This window comes from Brachyhypopomus gauderio, chromosome 12 (genome assembly GCF_052324685.1).
Source record: "Brachyhypopomus gauderio isolate BG-103 chromosome 12, BGAUD_0.2, whole genome shotgun sequence".
Lineage (NCBI taxonomy): Eukaryota > Metazoa > Chordata > Actinopteri > Gymnotiformes > Hypopomidae > Brachyhypopomus > Brachyhypopomus gauderio.
This window is the reverse complement of record NC_135222.1, coordinates 13,574,873-13,592,372: the sequence shown is the minus strand read 5'-3', so window position 1 is coordinate 13,592,372 and position 17,500 is coordinate 13,574,873. Positions and strand designations below refer to the sequence as shown.

At 46.6% G+C, this 17,500-nt stretch overlaps 1 protein-coding gene across 1 annotated transcript in view; it reads left to right on the top strand.

Annotated features, from left to right (window-relative positions):
- gpc5a (glypican 5a) overlaps nucleotides 1–17,500 on the top strand; it is a 112,314-nt gene that overhangs the window by 38,987 nt on the left and 55,827 nt on the right. Inside the window, exon 6 of the mRNA XM_077023215.1 lies at nucleotides 7,843–7,963. Within this exon, the coding sequence (XP_076879330.1) occupies nucleotides 7,843–7,963 (121 nt within the window). The remainder of the gene's footprint in view (nucleotides 1–7,842; nucleotides 7,964–17,500) is intronic.

Below are 17,500 nucleotides of genomic sequence, written 5' to 3'. Positions count from 1 at the left end.
GAGCAGTCACACTGGACTGTGTGTGTGTGTGTGTGTGTGTGTGAGTGTGGGGGGGGGGTGGTTAGGATCTCCACCCCTCTCTCCACCTCCTACTGCGTTTAACAGGGTTAATGGGAAGCTTCCACATTCTCCTGGGTGCCAAGATGAATGGCCACTGTGCATCTGGCTTAGGATAAACAACTGTGTGTGTGTATGTGTGTGTATGTGTGTGTTACTGGGGTAGCAGCTGCCTTTCTGGCAGGAGCTCTTATGTCCTATTCGTGGTGCAAAATACCATCATCTCTCTCTCTCTCTCTCTCTCTCTCTCTCTCTCCCTGTCTTTCTCCCTCTCTCTCTCCTCTCTCTCCCCCTCTCCCTCCTTTTCTCTCTGTCTCTCTCTCCCCTCTTTCACACTCTCTCTCTGGGTTTCAGCCTCTCACACAACACACCCTTAATGTGTGAAATGAGCATATCCAAAATACACCGCACACACACACACACACACACACACACACACACACAAATACACACACACACACACACACACACGAATACACACACACACAGAATTCCAGAATCATGACACTAAACATTCCTTCCCAGGATTGTCCAAAACCAACCCTGGGAGTCTCTGTTTCCCTCTTTCATTTCCTGTACTGTCTGTTCTCCCCTCTACCCACACACACACACACACACACACACACACACACACACACACACACCCACCAGCTGATGTGTGTTTTGGCTTCTCACATCTCACGGAGAGCTGTGCTGAACACTAGATGAGTGAATCTTATCTACCCGTCAGTATGAAATCAGGCCCCTCGCTGCCCAGAGGCCTTGGGTTCTCCGGCTAAATAACAGCTTCTCTTTGATGAACCGCATTACCCAGAATGCCTCGCTACACAACCCATTTCGTCATTACCACAGTTAATCTCTTGAAAGCTTTGTCCTAAATGCGATGCAGCAGATCTCAAAACCCCCCACTAACTCGCATTTGTCCTAGGAGAACCCAGAATGCCTTTCTACTGTCCAGTCAGCCATAATTTAGTCCTGCTTTTCTGCAGGATTTTAGTGAGTGCATGACAGAACTGACAAAACCATTCAGTACAAATCCAGAACTCTTAGTCAAACTTACTAACCAATCAGAACCACATCGTGGTCAGACGTAGTCATACGTGTTGATCAAACATGCTGGGCTTCTCTTGGATGTGCTCCGCCCCCTCCTGGGTGTGCTCCACCCCCTCCTGTATGTGCCCCGCCCCCTCCTGGCTCCAGGGACACCTGAGCAAGTTCATTACGCATCATCAAGTAAAGGGCAGCAACGAGAGTCTGATTTGCCCTCTTCAGCAAACGGCGCCGTCTGGTACAGTCGGCCGTCCTGGAGCTGCAGGAGAGCTTCTCTTCCCTGGCCTTCTGGGAAATGTAGTCACAGTGCAGGAGGATTTGACAGTAAACTTTCCAGGAGGAACACGTGTGATTTCCGCACGTGTGACCCTGTCAGGAATCGTAGTTGGACCTCATCAGCAGCTTCATTTGTCTTGCAGCTCCACCATCACAGATAAATAAAAGCTTTATGTAGAAATACTGGCAGGCTTTAATAGTGGCAGACTTTAATAGATGAGACCTGTCCCAGGTACAGAGATGAAAGTGATGATGATGAAGGTGGTGGTGGTGACGATGGTGAAGGTGCTGGTGGTAGTGACTGAGACATTTCTTCATGAGGAGAATGAATCACTCCTGACCTCAGCATAGTTGTTTTTCCCTGCTGCTTGTTTGGAATGATCTTGTTGACCTTTGAACTCTGCACCGTGAGATTGCTGGAGGTCACAGCAGATGGATTTTTACTGACCTCCAGCTGTTAGCCATGTCTCTGCTAAACACACATACACACACAAATGGACACACACACACACACATACACACACATTTCTCATAGGCATCTCCTGTTATAACATGCAGAAGTTGGAGTCTGGATGGATGGGCTGTGGGTTGGTTTGGCAGTGAGTATGGAAGCCCTGCAGGGTCAGTTCATCTCTAACCATCTCATCTCTAGCCCCAAACTCTTCAAAAAGCAAACTCCTGTTCAGGGTCTGCAGCAAGCAGTGATGACAGGTTAGATGAGGTGAAGGAGTCTCACCTGAATCACTGTGGAGACAGCAGATCAGAGCTGTGGGAACAGAATCAGCAAATGAAAAGGAGATTGACTGTTTTTCCCACATAAAAGCAACTTGCATCTACAACAACAATAATAAACATAATGACCATTTTTATTCTTGACTGTTTTGAATTTCTATTGCATGTGAAAACAGTTTTGTGGAAAGCTGCGATCTGGATAATCTTTAGAGCGTGGAATGTGGGCGGGAATCTGGACGGAGGCACTGGGAACATTCCTGGAGGCTGTCAGGACGACGAGGCGTTTCTGGGAAGGCACCAGTGTGTGGATAAACCCGTCAGAGGCAGAAATCCAATGCATAGCTAAGCAGTGAAGGAACACAAACATCATCAGTGTTCCCACAGCGATGCTTCAGTGAGTCAGGTGGTTGCTGGTGATGGTTGAGGGGGGGGGGGGCATTAGGAGGGGGAGTATTATCTGCCCCTAGCGAACAGCACTGAGGTGATGTTGTTTCCCTGGTAACAGCTGGCCACTGGTAATCACCATTCCATGATTGTCCTGATGAAGATGTCTCAGATTATATGACACAGGAACCATGAATGTGGAAAATGGGGGGGGGGGTGAGTTTGAGTGTGACCAGGAGGCGGGGCTTGTTCAGGGAAGCCCACCCATTGAGCACTGGGCAGTAGGGGAGCTGTGAGGGGGAGGAGTCAGACACGGACACGGAGAGAGAGAGCCATTGCTGGCTCCATGTGCAGTTTTGCTGCTGATCTAACCTGTCCAGCTGCTCTCAAGGAGACCAAGACAATGACACTTGGGCTTGTCAGCCATAATGTGAGGTGGCGCACACTCGTTTAGCTCTGGATAGGGTCAGGTTGTGTGTTACGGAACCATGCGTTACAGAGCTGTCTGTCATGGAGCGACTGGCCTCCCTGAAGGGCTGCGGTGTTAATGTAGTTCCCACTGTCTGGGAAGAACTGTCTGCTGCCCCCAGCGTATGAGTGACGGGTGAACGATCCTGCTGGGCCCACCAGCAGCACGAGGGAGCTCCTCTCTGGTGTCTGGCAGACATGGTGGGAACGTCGGGGTCAAGGGCATCCGGAATCCCAACAGACCTGAGCTGGAACATCTTTGCTTCTACCTCCTGCTGGATATCATGGGTGGTCTAGGCAGGGAGGAGGTCATCTTGGAGAGCTGATTGGGGAGGCAGAGAGAGACGTCTCTGTCCTGATTTGGACCCCCACATACACAGGAAACTAGCAGGCACTGTAGTCCCTCCTCCTCATGTCGTTCGATTCGCCATTTGATTGGCTCACATCCGAGCCACACTTTGTCTTTCTTGGCCTGGTTCTAGTTCCTCATTTGACCAGGTCATACTTTCATCTGTCACCTGGGAACGGAAGAGAGAGAGGACAGAGGAAGAAAGAAATGCCGGAAAATCTAAGATGAGAGAGAATTGAGAGGGAGCTCTGCCTCTAGTCCGCGCTGATTTCAACTTTCATTGAACAAAAGCACTGAAACCACCACCCTGCAGGATGGAGACGTCGAAACTGTCCCGGTGGTGAAGGACGGAGACGGTGCTGAGACACAGAGACGCTGCAGCTCCCCGAGGCTGCTTAAACACCGCCACTGACGTTCACCACCACTGTCACCGCCAACGTGTCACTCCAGCTACGGTCCCTCTCCACCGTCACTGGGACCGTGTCACTTCTGCAGCTGTCTCTCAGCGCGGTGTCGTGGAGAATGTGTCGGGCCTGAAGTGCTGCTGTAATGGGGCCTGAAGTCTCCTGCAGGTCCTCCTGCTCCTGCTCCACTCAGACGCCGTGTCTGCCCCGCGTCTGCGCTCCTACAGACACACCGCCACATGTCCTTGGATTGTCAGTTGCGGATGGCAACATGCTGACTGTCTTAGAACTCGGTCGTCAGGCAACGGTCGTCAGGCAACCAGACCCCCCTGTCGAAGCCTCCACCTGCCCTATCTCCTGATTACAGGTCTGAAAGAATGTTTTAGACTTTGTAAAAACTTTGGGCTGCCGTCTCAGGAACGGAACCGGCGCTGCTGTGTGGAAACGTTTTCTAATTTTCTCCAGTCAAAGCTCTTGAGAGAGGTATTAATCTGCGCACTCTCGCTCTTCTGTGCCGGGTTACAGCGTCGTATATTAACGCTGCGTTTGTGCTGTTCCACTGCATGCTGAATTGAGGGGAGTTGCTGAGGAGACCTTGCAGATGGATCAACATCAGTACAGAGGATTCTCCAGGCAGACGCTTCGCCTAGACGTAACAGTAAAAGAGGACAGTGTCTGTGTCTTTGTAGCCAGACGCATAAACACAGAGGCCCTATGATGAGCTGCTCCAGAAGTTCCCTGGTCTCTTCAGCACAGAAGTGGGAGAATCTTCCACTAAATATGGAGTGTAGCTTCCATTGACTGCTTCCATGGTATCAACTGCATCTTCTATGTCTTATGAGTACCTTCCTCCTGCCTGAGTAGTTTCACTGCTAGTGTGTGCTTGTGTGTGTGTGTGTGTGTGTGTGTGTGTGTGTGTGTGTGTGTGTGTGTATGTGTGTGTACATATATACAAGTGATGGATATAAGAACACAAAGTTTCCAGAGGAACAGGACGTTTTGGACAGTGGTCCTTCATCAGCTGTGCAAGCAAAGTGCTTCTGAATCTGTAGGAGGAGGAACCAGTTTGTATATGAACGTAGTTTTCTACTGAAGTAGGTATGATGTATAAACGTTCATGAGGTTCTGAAGTCCTGAGAGTGAAGTTCTGAATTTCTTAATTTCATTGTTGCCATAGCAACAACTGGCAGTCAGATATATCATTAATACAATGTCCATTAGTATTAAAATGCCTTAACACTGGAAATGACATCCTTAATCTTGTTGGTCCAAACGTGTTCTACAAACTGATCAAGAAGCTGCCTTAATAAATGTACATGTAGTACATTAGAGCAGTTGCAGGCAGCAGTAGCACAGTTATCCGAATGGTCAGGGTCATTTGTCTAGTCTGTAGGAGATTAATAATAATGATGATAATAATAATAGTAATTAGTGGAGGATCCTTTCAGAGGATGCGGTCTCTGCATCATCCTGTTTTATCCGCAGGACGATAAGTGAGCACCAAGGGATTCCTGTTGTCTTGACAGCAGATTGTGTCTAAATCAGTCCATCCACTCTGTGAACAGGTAAACGAGTAAAGGCATCATGTCCGTCATCCTCAGGACAACCACAGTTCTAAACATGTTCATACATTTCCATCCTTTACTAAAGGAAGTCTCCATTCTCACTTCAAATACACTTTGTGGTTAAGGTTAGTGTTAGCATTAGTCTGAGGGTTAAGGTTAGCATTGGTGTGAAGGTTAAGGTTAATGTTAGCATTTGTATGCGAGTTAATGTTAGCGGTAGCATTAGTGTTCCTCTTCATGATTGCTGATCTGAACATCCATCACTGTGCTTTGAAGTCTGTTGGGGTTTTGTGGTTTTGTTTTTAATTATTATTATTGACTTGAAGCGTTGGCCTGCATTTTCCCCAACATGCTCCTCTCCTCAGTGACTCACTTCGTGTTTGCTGCACCCTCTTTAATCTGCAGGTCCCATGGCCAGACACTGTGGAATGTTTACTCCTGGTAATGCTCGTAGTCCTGTTCAAACAGGAGCACCAGGGTCAAAGCCAAGGTCTCTCGTGCTGATTGCCTCATGACACGCCTCAGAAACCCACCTAATAATCTGATTACAACTGCCTGGCTGTGTACCATCGGGAATGTAAAACATCTGTAACACGCAGGGCCACACGTGTGCGTTTGGTGTTGTTTGAGCCACACACGTGTACCGTTTCTGTTCTCTCCCACAATCCCCTCTGCAGCAGTGTGCTCATTATTTACACCAGGGTGGTGGTGATCACAGGAGTTCCCTGTGGAACCCAGACCTGTTGGTCCATGCTAGGTAGCACCTTGGTCTACACAGTCATATCCCACCTGCTTGTGCCAACAATTTCTTTTTCCCTTCTTCTTGTTTGTAATGTGTTTTTGCTCTTGTTTATAATACATTTATTTTTTTATGTTGTATTTTTTCTTCATAATGTATTTTTCATCTTGTTTGTAATGTATTATTATGTATTTTTCTTCTTGTTTATAATGTATTTATTTTCTTCTCATTTATAATGCATTTTTTTCTTGCTTATAATGTATTTATTTTTTTCTTGTTTATAATGCATTTATTTTTCTTGTTTTTAATGTATTTATTAGTTCTCATTTATAATGCATTTATTTTATTCTTGTTTATCTTCTTGAACTGAACTGAGCTGAATTGCGTCATCTAAGGCCGTTTGAAGGTTTTCAGCGACTAACACCTCCGTGTTCTACACTCTGTTCTCTCCACCATCTCTCTTTTATCTGAGTGTTATCTCTCCTGAGTGATGACAGTGGAGAGAGGTCAGAGGTCACTGGGTTATGCAATGCAGTGCAGGAGTCATTTGCTCTCCTCTCAACCCTCCTGTCACACACACACACACACACACACACACAGTTTCCTGCTGTCATCCGCAGTGCACCGATCTGACTCACAGCTTCTGTATTGGTCCGTCCGATTGGCCACTGCATGTGTTGTGATGGTAAAACTCCTCAGAGCCCCTGGTCCTGAAGCCTCAGGGTAAGGGGTCACAGGAGGTGAAGGATGTCTCGTGAGAGTCAAGAACCCATAGTTCTAGAGAACTGTTCTGGAGACCCGTTCTGGGAGTTTCTGACCCAATATGCCTTTCGCACACCATCTGTTCGGAGTGACAAAAGAAAGATTAACATTTACTGGTTGTTATTGTGAATTACTTTTGTTTTTCTGTGTTGATGTGTTCCAAAACAGGGCGTTTTATAGGCAAATTGAGACACATTTCAATGGAATCTGTCCTGTTAAGCAAAATAAATTCTTCTTCTGCTCCTCCACCATGTTTTCTGTTTCTTCTTGTGTGCTGTGCTGCATAAACATGGTGGTGGCAGAGTCTGGCTGAACACGGCACAAACACCCTGGCCATCACGGATTCGGAGATGCCAGGTCTGATTGGTTCTGCTGAACTGTTGGAACTTCCTGTTGGGCGTTCTGTTTATGTCCTGTGGAACCTCACATGACTTAGATTGAACCATGACGACCATAAAGAATGAGGAGCCTCACGTCACCCCCCCCCCCCCCCCCCCCCCACCTCCCACCCACATCTAAAGTCTGATCTTGCTGTTGGCTCAGAGCTCTGCTGGTTTATTGAATGGCTCAATTTATTCAGCTGCCTTTTGTCTAACCCTAACTCTTTTGTTTGGGCACTGTGGACCATTTCCCTCTCTCTCTCTCTCTCTCTCTCTCCCTCTCTTCCCTCTTTCTCTTTCCCTCTCTCCTCCACTCTTCCCCACTCTCTCTTCTTTACTGGATTATAGTGGTTCATGTAAGGCTGTACTCTCTCCACTCTCTCTCTGTTCCCCACTCTCTCTTTACTGGTTTGTACTGGTTCATGTAAGGATGTTCCCACTGGGCCAGAGTTGCCACAGTTCCATCCCTCTCTCTCTCCATCTTTTCCTCACCCCTGTCTTTCTCTCCTACCACTAGTAATGATAAGAAACCAAATTCAATAATAAACACACCTCTAGTACAGTATCAGACCCTTACATTCAACACATTGAACTATACTACACTATCAGACTCTTCCATGCAAAACAACTCTCTCATATATGCTCTCTCTCACACTCTCTCTCTCTTTCTCTCCAGCTACACCCAACGTGTCATTGGGAGTGGAGTCAAGGCCCAGACTGATAACCCTGAGGTTCGGGTGAAGGAGGTGGATCCCGTCATTAATCAAGTCATTGATAAGCTGAAGCATATCAATCAGGTGCGGACCAATCACATGACTTATAAACTCAAGCAAGGCACCTAGGTGTGACAGCGCCACCCTCACAGGTGAAAAACACCAGCTCCCGAATATCAGAGAGAGAAACCATACAAGAGGGAAGAATTTACTCAGATTAGAAGCACATTCTTTACAAAAATCTATATTCCCTGAGTTTAAAGTCTTCCTGATACCGTATGTTCTTGGTGAACATAGAGTTCAGCACACTGGATGGACTCTACATCCACTCCTCCACAGTCTGAGGGACAGTGAGGAACCATATAACAGCACTGTATGTTCACTCCTGCCACAGAAAAACCCAGTGGTCACTGAAATAACTTTAAACTGTCAAAAGGAATAATAAATAAAAATGTACTGAAAAGCAGAGATTGCTTTTGAATTGTGGTCCAACAGAATAATAATACAAAAACAAATCAATAAATCTGGCCTGGACAAAAATGAAGGTATCTCTGGAAAAGACTGAAAATAATTTGACCATAGGGACATGGTAAACTAAGGTGTGTCCTGTAATTAGCATCACAGCTATCTTCGAATAGTCAGTCTGCCTATTTAAAGGGTGAAAAATGGTGTAATCAGTGTGCTGTTGGGTACCATGGTGTGTACCACACTGAACATGGACCACAGAGACCAAGAAGAGAGATGTCAGGAGATTAAAAAGGAAATTATAGACATGTAAAAGGCAACATGATGTTCTTATTACTGTAGTTACACATATTCAGAAGAGGGAGGGAGAGAGAGACAGAGGGAGACACACAGAATGCTCTTGAATATAAATGAGCCATCTGACGTTTATTTGGCATTTTGAGAGCGAGGCCTGCGTAACTCTGACAGGTGGGATTCCTCCTGAAGTGGTGGGGGTTGTTGACACCCCTGCTCCTCCAACCATTCACCGGCCCACAGGAGAGTCACGGAGCTGGGTTATACGCTGTCCCCTTATGTATGTGAGTCACAGAGCTGGGTTATACGCTGTCCCCTTACGTATGTGAGTCACAGAGCTGGGTTAGACGCTGTCCCCTTACGTGTGTGAGTCACGGAGCTGAGTTATACGCTGTCCCCTTACGTGTGTGAGTCACGGAGCTGGGTTATAAGCTGTCCCCTTACGTGTGTGAGTCACGGAGCTGGGTTATACGCTGTCCCCTTACGTGTGTGAGTCACGGAGCTGGGTTATACGCTGTCCCCTTACGTGTGTGAGTCTCAGAGCTGGGTTATACGCTGTCCCCTTACGTGTGTGAGTCACGGAGCTGGGTTATACGCTGTCCCCTTACGTGTGTGAGTCACGGAGCTGGGTTATACGCTGTCCCCTTACGTGTGTGAGTCACGGAGCTGGGTTATACGCTGTCCCCTTACGTGTGTGAGTCACGGAGCTGGGTTATACGCTGTCCCCTTACTTGTGAGAGGGGGAGTGTTTGTGTGTGTGTTTGGGGGGGGGGGGGGGGGGGGGGGGCGTGCACTGCAAAACATTTAATACATTTTACACTTGCTTTCACACTTTTGCACAAGCCTGTGTGAGTGTGTGCGCACCTGCGTGTGTGCGAGTGTGTGTGCAAATGTGCGTGTTTGCCTGTGTGTTTGTGTGTGTGTGTGTGTGTGTGCGCATGCGCACGTGCATGTTTTTCTGTGTGTGTGTGTGTGTGTGTGCGTGTTTGTGTGTGTGTGTCTCTCTCTGCTGGCCCTGCAGGGCTCGGTTTGGCGTCCGTCTGCCCTGAGCGGTCAGAACTCCAGGCTCTTCTGCTGCATGATGAATTATGGGAAATCGGTCCAGCTCACCGTCTCTTGCAAAACAAACAGAAGAAGCAAGATGGGAAACGTATGGGGAAAGAGAAGCGATGAATCCATGTTTAAAATCTATCTCAAGCATTACAGCCTCCGGCCTCTCTCTCTGCTTCCCCTGCCTGACAACACATCGATAATGTCTTAGCGTCTCCGCCTGTCCTGGGTTTATGCTGTAGGGACTGGGTGAGATCATCATTTAGCTGGAGATGACCAGCAGATTGTGTGTGTGTGTGTGTAATAATTAATAATAATAATTATTAAACAGATTTGGCTATTAAACAGGTTGGATCCAGCATGGGTCAGTGAAGCCACTCTACTGCTTTCAGAGTTGATACGGCAGTCTATAATCAACAATCACTGTTTAAAATACATTTACATCCACTACATCCAGCTGGCTCGAGAAAACACCCATGATTACTCCCTCTCCCTTCAACTCCTCCCACTCCCCCTCAACTCCTCTCTCTCCCCCTCAACTCCTCTCTCTCCCCCTCAACTCCTCCATCTCCCCCTCAAATCCTCCCTCTCCCCCTCAACTCCTCCCTCTTCCCCTCAACTCCTCCCTCTTCCCCATGATTACTCCCTCTCCCCTCAACTCCTCCCACTCCCCCTCAACTCCTCCCTCTCCCCTCAACTCCTCCATCTCCCCCTCAACTCCTCCCTCTCCCCCTCAACTCCTCCCTCTCCCCCTCAACTCCTCCCTCTCCCCCTCAACTCCTCCATCTCCCCCTCAACTCCTCTCTCTCCCCCTCAACTCCTCCCTCTCCCCTCAACTCATCCCACTACCCTGTGAATCCTTCCTCTCCCCCTATCCCTCCCTCATGGCTCCTCCCTCTCCCCCTGGCTCCTCCCACTCAACTCCTACCCTGGTTCAGATCCCACATGCTAAAATCAGATAGGAGCAGTGAACTCTTGGAACCTTCCCATGCATCACTCTGACTCAGTGACTTTGCATAATCGAGACCCTCTATATAGTCCTAACCTGTCTGCTTAAGAGTTAAGCACTGTGAGAAAGAGAATACAGGCTGGCCTGTGCACCAGGCCAGGTGATTGACAGGCCGCGTGATTGACCGGCCGCGTGATTGACCAGCCGTGTGATTGACAGGTCAGGTGATTGAGAGGCCAGCCCTTGTGGCAGCAGCACAGGGTGACTGGTTAGGTCCAGACGACCTCAATGAACTGATAAGTGAGCTGCAACTCCTCGAGGACAGAGTTCCTATGGTTGCAAATACTTTAATCTGACAGAAAAAGACTGGGAATAATAGCATAGGGAGAGAGAGAGGGGGAGACAAGAGAGGGAGTGAGAGGGGACAGAGAGAGAGGAAGAGAGAGCGAGACTAAGCTAAGAGGGAGAAAGAGATAATGTAGGAAAGACAGTGGTAGTAAATAAATAGAATAAGCTAGTAGACAGAACGAGAGATATAATATGCTAACACAGAGAGAAGAGGATGAGATGGTGAGAGAGAAACAGAGAAAGAGAGAGCCGTAACATGCTAACATAGATGGAGAAAGTCCTGCAGATCCCTGCCCCTGGGTGGGCGGAGACTGGGCGGGCTGAGACTTGGAGGGCGGAGACTAGCCTCAGGCATGAACCCCACCCCCATCCTCCGTTATCTCAAAAACCTGAGACGGGCGATGTCCCCCGGCCCCCCTGGGGCAACGAAGCGTTTGGTCACAATAGCACAAAAGGAAAAAGATTCTATTCTAATAACTTAATGTAAGCTCACGAACAGGAACATTTATGCATCAGTGCGATGGATACGCTCTGAACACTTTACTCACTTCAGTGTGACGGATACGCTCTGGGACGACTGGGGTGAGATGTAGACTGGGGTGAGGAGGAGCACTGGGGTGAGATATAGACAGGAGTGAGGAGGAGCACTGGGGTGAGGAGGATGACTGGGGTGAGGTATAGACAGGAGTGAGGAGGAGGACTGGGGTGAGATGACACCCACCACTGGTGATGCAGGCTGCTATGTGTCCCTCTGTAAGAAATATTTATGATGAAACATTGATACGTGTGTGTGTGTGTGTGTGTCTGTGTGTGTCTGTGTGTGTGTGTGTGTGTGTGTGTGTGTCTCCAGCCTTTGGCAGTGCCGCCTGATCCACATCATCTGTAAGGTTCCACTGCAACAGAGCTGCATATATATATATGCATATATGTGTGTGTGTGTGCGTGTGTGCGTGTGTGCATGTGTATGTGTGTGTGTCTTTCAGCATGTGAGGTGTGTAGGTCTGTATTTAGTATTTATAGAACCCTGTAATGTATTCAGGTGTGTGGTTGTCAGTATTCATACTTGTGTGTGTCCACATTTTCCCAATGTCACACATAAGAATTTAACAGAGCTGGTCAGTACTAATGTTTAATCACCCCTCTATATGCAGCTCTTCACAGTGTGTGTGTTTGTGTGTGTGTTTGTGTGTGTGTGTGTGTGGGCTCACTATAATAGTTAATGACTGATGATATAGTGTGCTATGAGGAGTCATGGTGATTATTAGAAATAGATATGATGCAGAATTTTCTAAGATGTCATGGAACAGTAATATCAACTATGTGTAACCCCACACAGATTAAAAGGAATCCGTGAAACACAGCAGGTCACTGGCATTCATAACCCACTTATGTAGTGACACACAGTTACAGGTAATGACATCTTGTGAGTCTATTCCTGTCATTTCCGACACACCCCTGAGCTCTCGCGACGACCGAACTTCCTTCTTTAACAACAGAGACGCGGCAGAGTCGTCTCACCGTGGAAACGTAAATCTTAATGGATTTCTCATGTAGGTCTGCAGGTAATGGCTGGGTAATTGACGATGGCACGCCTGTCTCCGGACCAGCCCGCTCGACTGGGGCCGCGGGTCAGCCAAACAGAGGGGGATCTGGGAAAGGGCTCAGTCCATAAAGCTTCTCATTTATATGTAAATGAAATGCGTTCCCAATCAATCCCTCTCATTTGAATAATCTCTCCTGCTAACCACTGTAGCCATCGATTTCTCTCCTCATCGTGCTCACTGGTGTCTCCGTGCAGCTGTAAACTCACCAGTCCGGAAGGGGCGAAAATAACCAACAGAATACGGAACAGCAGCTCCTAAACGGAGGATGTTCTCGAAGCTTCAACCTGTGCAGAGGATCATGTGTTGCCCATGGTCATTATTTAAACATGTTTTGTTAAATTATTATTATTATATAACAATATTGTTAATATTTAGTTGTCAATCATTATTGTTTGAAAAAGTGTCATGGAGTTTCATCCCATTGGCCTAATACTGTGGTTAATGTTCTAGTTGGTCCAGTGTTAAGTGGATGTGTACTAGCTGGTCCTCTGTTAAGCCTCAGTTAAGTGGGAACCCATTGAAGAATCTCTGTTTCAGTTGGATGATTTAATTTGCCATTATTATATGTGGTCACACTGTCTACACAGACAGGAAATGCGTTTCAGAGGAACTTGGGTCTTCAGAGAATATAGAGCTTTTAATGATGATTCGTGTGAGACAAGAGTCAGCTTTGGAGGTGATTTCTAAGACCTTTAAATTGTTTGTAGTATTATTTTGTTATCTGATGGAGAGAATCAGGTACCTGTGACCATCCTAATGGATCCTGGAGCAGTTCTCTCTTTTATCTTAAAGGACCGAGGGATTTATCGTTACCTCTCTTGAGGCCTGTTTTGCTGAGAGCTATGAGCAGGGAGTTCTGTCCCTATCCACAGTGTTTTTAATATTTGAAAATGTAACGTCATCTCTGGTTTCCCTTTAGCTCCGCCTTTGTTTTTGTTTTCACATTTTTCACACAAGTCTAGTCATGCCCTTGGTTATTGTTTCCAGTTGTCCCTCGTTTCGATGTTGATTTGGTTATTTAGTTCCTGTCTGTTTAGTATTCCGTTGCATTAGTCAATTCCATTGCCGTCCATGGTCAATATCGTATACCTCGGTAATACTCAGTGTTGTATATTTTCCACGGTTAGTGTTTCTCTCTGTTAGTGTTTCTTGGTTCATGTTTGTAAGTTTCTCTGTTCATGTTCCCAAATTTAACCTACCCCGTTAGCGTTAGCCACTGTTAACCTTAGCCACTGTTAATGGTTTGTTTGCTTATCTGTTCATGGTTTTTTATTTAGTCAACGAATCACCATGTTCGTCTTGTGTGTTTGTTAGATTAGAAACATCGTTAATGTCTCTCTCGTCATTTGGTAATTGTCTAGGTGTGTCATAATATCTATAAGGTTTGGTCTATCTTCATATACCTAACTCTGTGTAAATCTATACCCATTCTTAAAGATCAGCTCTGCCCTTGTGTTCTCGTGGTTTGGTTCCGTTTCCCCTTTTGTATCTTAGCATGTTTGTTCAGACAAACAATCATGCCTCGCAGATCAAGTGGGCATGGCGGTCATACATGGTCTCAGCCCGGGTGTGGGGAAGCCCAGCCCCCATCATGCCTGCATCCTTCCCCCATGCTCCAAATGTTACACTCTTAGGAGTGTGCCATCCATACCAGTAGAAGGGCTTAGTTTATAGCTACACAATATCAGGACTAGGAGTTGGGTTTAACACCCGTGCGCTAAAATGTTCTCTGACCCACCAGAGCATATAGATCTTTGAGCAAGCACCAGAACCTAAGAGAGTTTGGGCCTCCCTGAACGGTACAACAGCTTCTTTTGAAGAGTGCTGTGAAATAGCCGAATGGTTGAACTTGCTCAATCCAATATTAATGCCTACATGATGACAGCCAGATCATCCTGGCACTGAAGAACCGAGTGTGTAGTTAACCAGATAGTGATGCCCAGTGGCTTCTGTGAGGAGGTCCTGCATCTCGTACGTGAAGTTTAGATGGGTGGAATCTGGGTGTCCAGAAGTCTCATAGGCGTATTCTTCTCATAGGAAGATTCTTCTCTAGGTCCTGCAACCAAAAGATGTTCTCATTTTAAAGAGAAATTGATGAGTCAGACTAGTCATGCAGTGATGAAGGGTCTGATGCAGAGTCTCTAATGGTGAGGGTGTGGTGAGGGTGTGGTGAGGGCGTGATGAGGGCGTGGATGGAGTAAAGCCAGCTCTTAGGAACGTTTGGGGTGATGAAAAATCTCAGTGATCAACTTAGCCATTTATTTTGGGATCAGTTAGTGGATATTAAAGTTCTAGTTTTTCTAGAGCTGTGACAGGGTATCCCTGGCCTCAACAACTCGACTGCCGATGCCACAACTACCAACATATTCCTCTAGAATGTCTCTGGAGAAGCAGAAAAGGAAGTTGGACTATGTGTTGCAGTAGAGATGGAGACTGGCGCATTAAAGATGGCTATGAGTGGCTGCAGTTTGCCAGTGGAACTGGTCTCTAAGCCTGATGGTAGTTTAGAATTGTATATTGATTATTGTACAGTCTGTCAGGTTACTAAGACAGATGGTTTTCCCATAGCCAGGCTGTGCGATTGCATTGATTGTATCGGGGAACTCAACGTAGTGTCCAAGCTTGATCTTATAAAGGTTTATTGGCAAATGCCTCTATGTGAGCATGCTTAAGAGGTTTCAGCCTTCGTTACATCAGATGCTTTGTGTTGGTGGAAAGTCCTGCTTGGCTTAAAATGCCCCAGCAACATAATGTGCTTACTCATATTGACAATGTGATTGGTTATGGTGGGTGGATCGTATTGGAACACTTGAGGCATCTTGCTTGGTTCTGTATTGGCTCCAGTGTGAGATAACTAGAGGCACAGGGATTACTTAGGGCTTAGTGTTAGTTTGTTAGGGGCTACTGTGGTGCTCAGCATGGTTGATCCCCTGACAAACCACATGGACATAAACAAATCACCACAACAAATGATGGAGGGTCCACTATAGACTGTATGAGTAGTCACCACACCACTATAGACCACACCACTGTAGACTGTATGAGTAAACACCACAGCACTATAGATCACACCACTATAGACTGTATGAGTAGTCACCACACCACTATAGATCACACCACTATAGACCGTATGAGTAGTCACCACACCACTATAGACCACACCACTGTAGACTGTATGAGTAGACACCACAGCACTATAGATCACACCACTATAGACTGTATGAGTAGACACCACACCACTATAGACCACACCACTATAGACTGTATGAGTAGACACCACACCACTATAGACCACACCACTATAGACTGTATGAGTAGACACCACACCACTATAGACCACACCACTATAGACTGTATGAGTAGACACCACAACACTATAGATCACACCACTCTGTACAATCAAAGGGATCACATTAGTATAGACTATGTCACAATAGAATGTACCAGTAGAGACCAGCAATTATACACCACACACTAAAGACCATACTTTTAAGATCACAGCTCTATAGACTGTGCCATTATAGACCACATCATTATAGACCAACACGACTATAAATCACACCATTACAGACTACACGTGTGTAGCTCATATCTACTTCCACTATAGACTATATCTTGAGTTTTTAATATGTGAAAAGTCTGACTCACATATTGGTGCATTATGAGAAGAGGAGAAGGGACAGATTTGTGGGATTTACAAAGGGTGGGTGTGACGGAGGAAGAGAAGTCTACACAGACAAGAGAGACAGTAACAGAGAAAGACACGGTGACTGAGAGAGAGACTCAGAGTGAAAGAGAAAGACAGTGACAGAGGGACAGTGACAGAGAGAGGGATACAGTGACAAAGAGGGTTCTACAGAAAGACAGACAGGAAGCAGGAAATAATTTAGCAGGTTAAATTATATTTAATTGTAATTATGTAAATAAATATGGCAAAATGTCAGAAATCTCACTGAACTGGGAGACGGATACAGTGGGAGTCAGTGGATTCTGTAGATATGTGGAGACTGAAGGATCACTTTTATTACGCCTGATCAAGTTAGTATTGAGGTATACATTACCAGACACATCTTCCTGGCTGGCTCTGTGATTGCTGGGTCTCTTACAGTGGCTGGTCATTGGCTGTGGTATTCTGCTCCTCAGTTCACTGGGCTGTTTACATCTCCATCATGTTTACAGCTCCAAGTGAACGGGCAGTGGTATGTCCCTCCACACACACACACACACACACACACACACACACACACATACACAGGCAGTGGTACGTCCCTCCACCATGCATAAACATACATACACACACACACACACACACACACACACACACACACACACACACACACACACACACACACACACACACAGGCAGTGGTCCCCCCACATGCACAACACAACACATATATTTGGATATGTAATGCGGTCGTCCCTAATCCTGCAGCTGTAGCTCTACCACCCTGCAGCGTGTGACATCAGTGTCAACACTCACTTCCCTTAAGAAAAAGGTGAAATGATGTAAAACATATCAGGGCATGTAGGTTCTGTAACACACTGGGCTGTACGGGTCTGTGATAACCACGTTCTTGCCTTCCAGCCCATACAGAACTGTTCAGAACCAGAACCTGTTTAGAACCAGAACCTGTTTAGAACCAGAACCTTAGACGTCCAGAGGCACCACTGCACCAGGACTCACAGGAGCAACACTGCTGCAGTACCGACCCAAACGCCAAGGGAAGTGGTGTTGTACAGCCTAGACTCTGTGTGTGTGTGTGTGTGTGTGTGTGTGTGTGTGTGTGTGTGTGTGTGTGGGATCCCCTTCTTAACGACCATGATATGCCGTTTCTCTTTACTGGGATTTAAATATTTAAATTATTCGTTGTGACAGAATGCGGATTGGTGTTTACAGGTCTTGTTGTG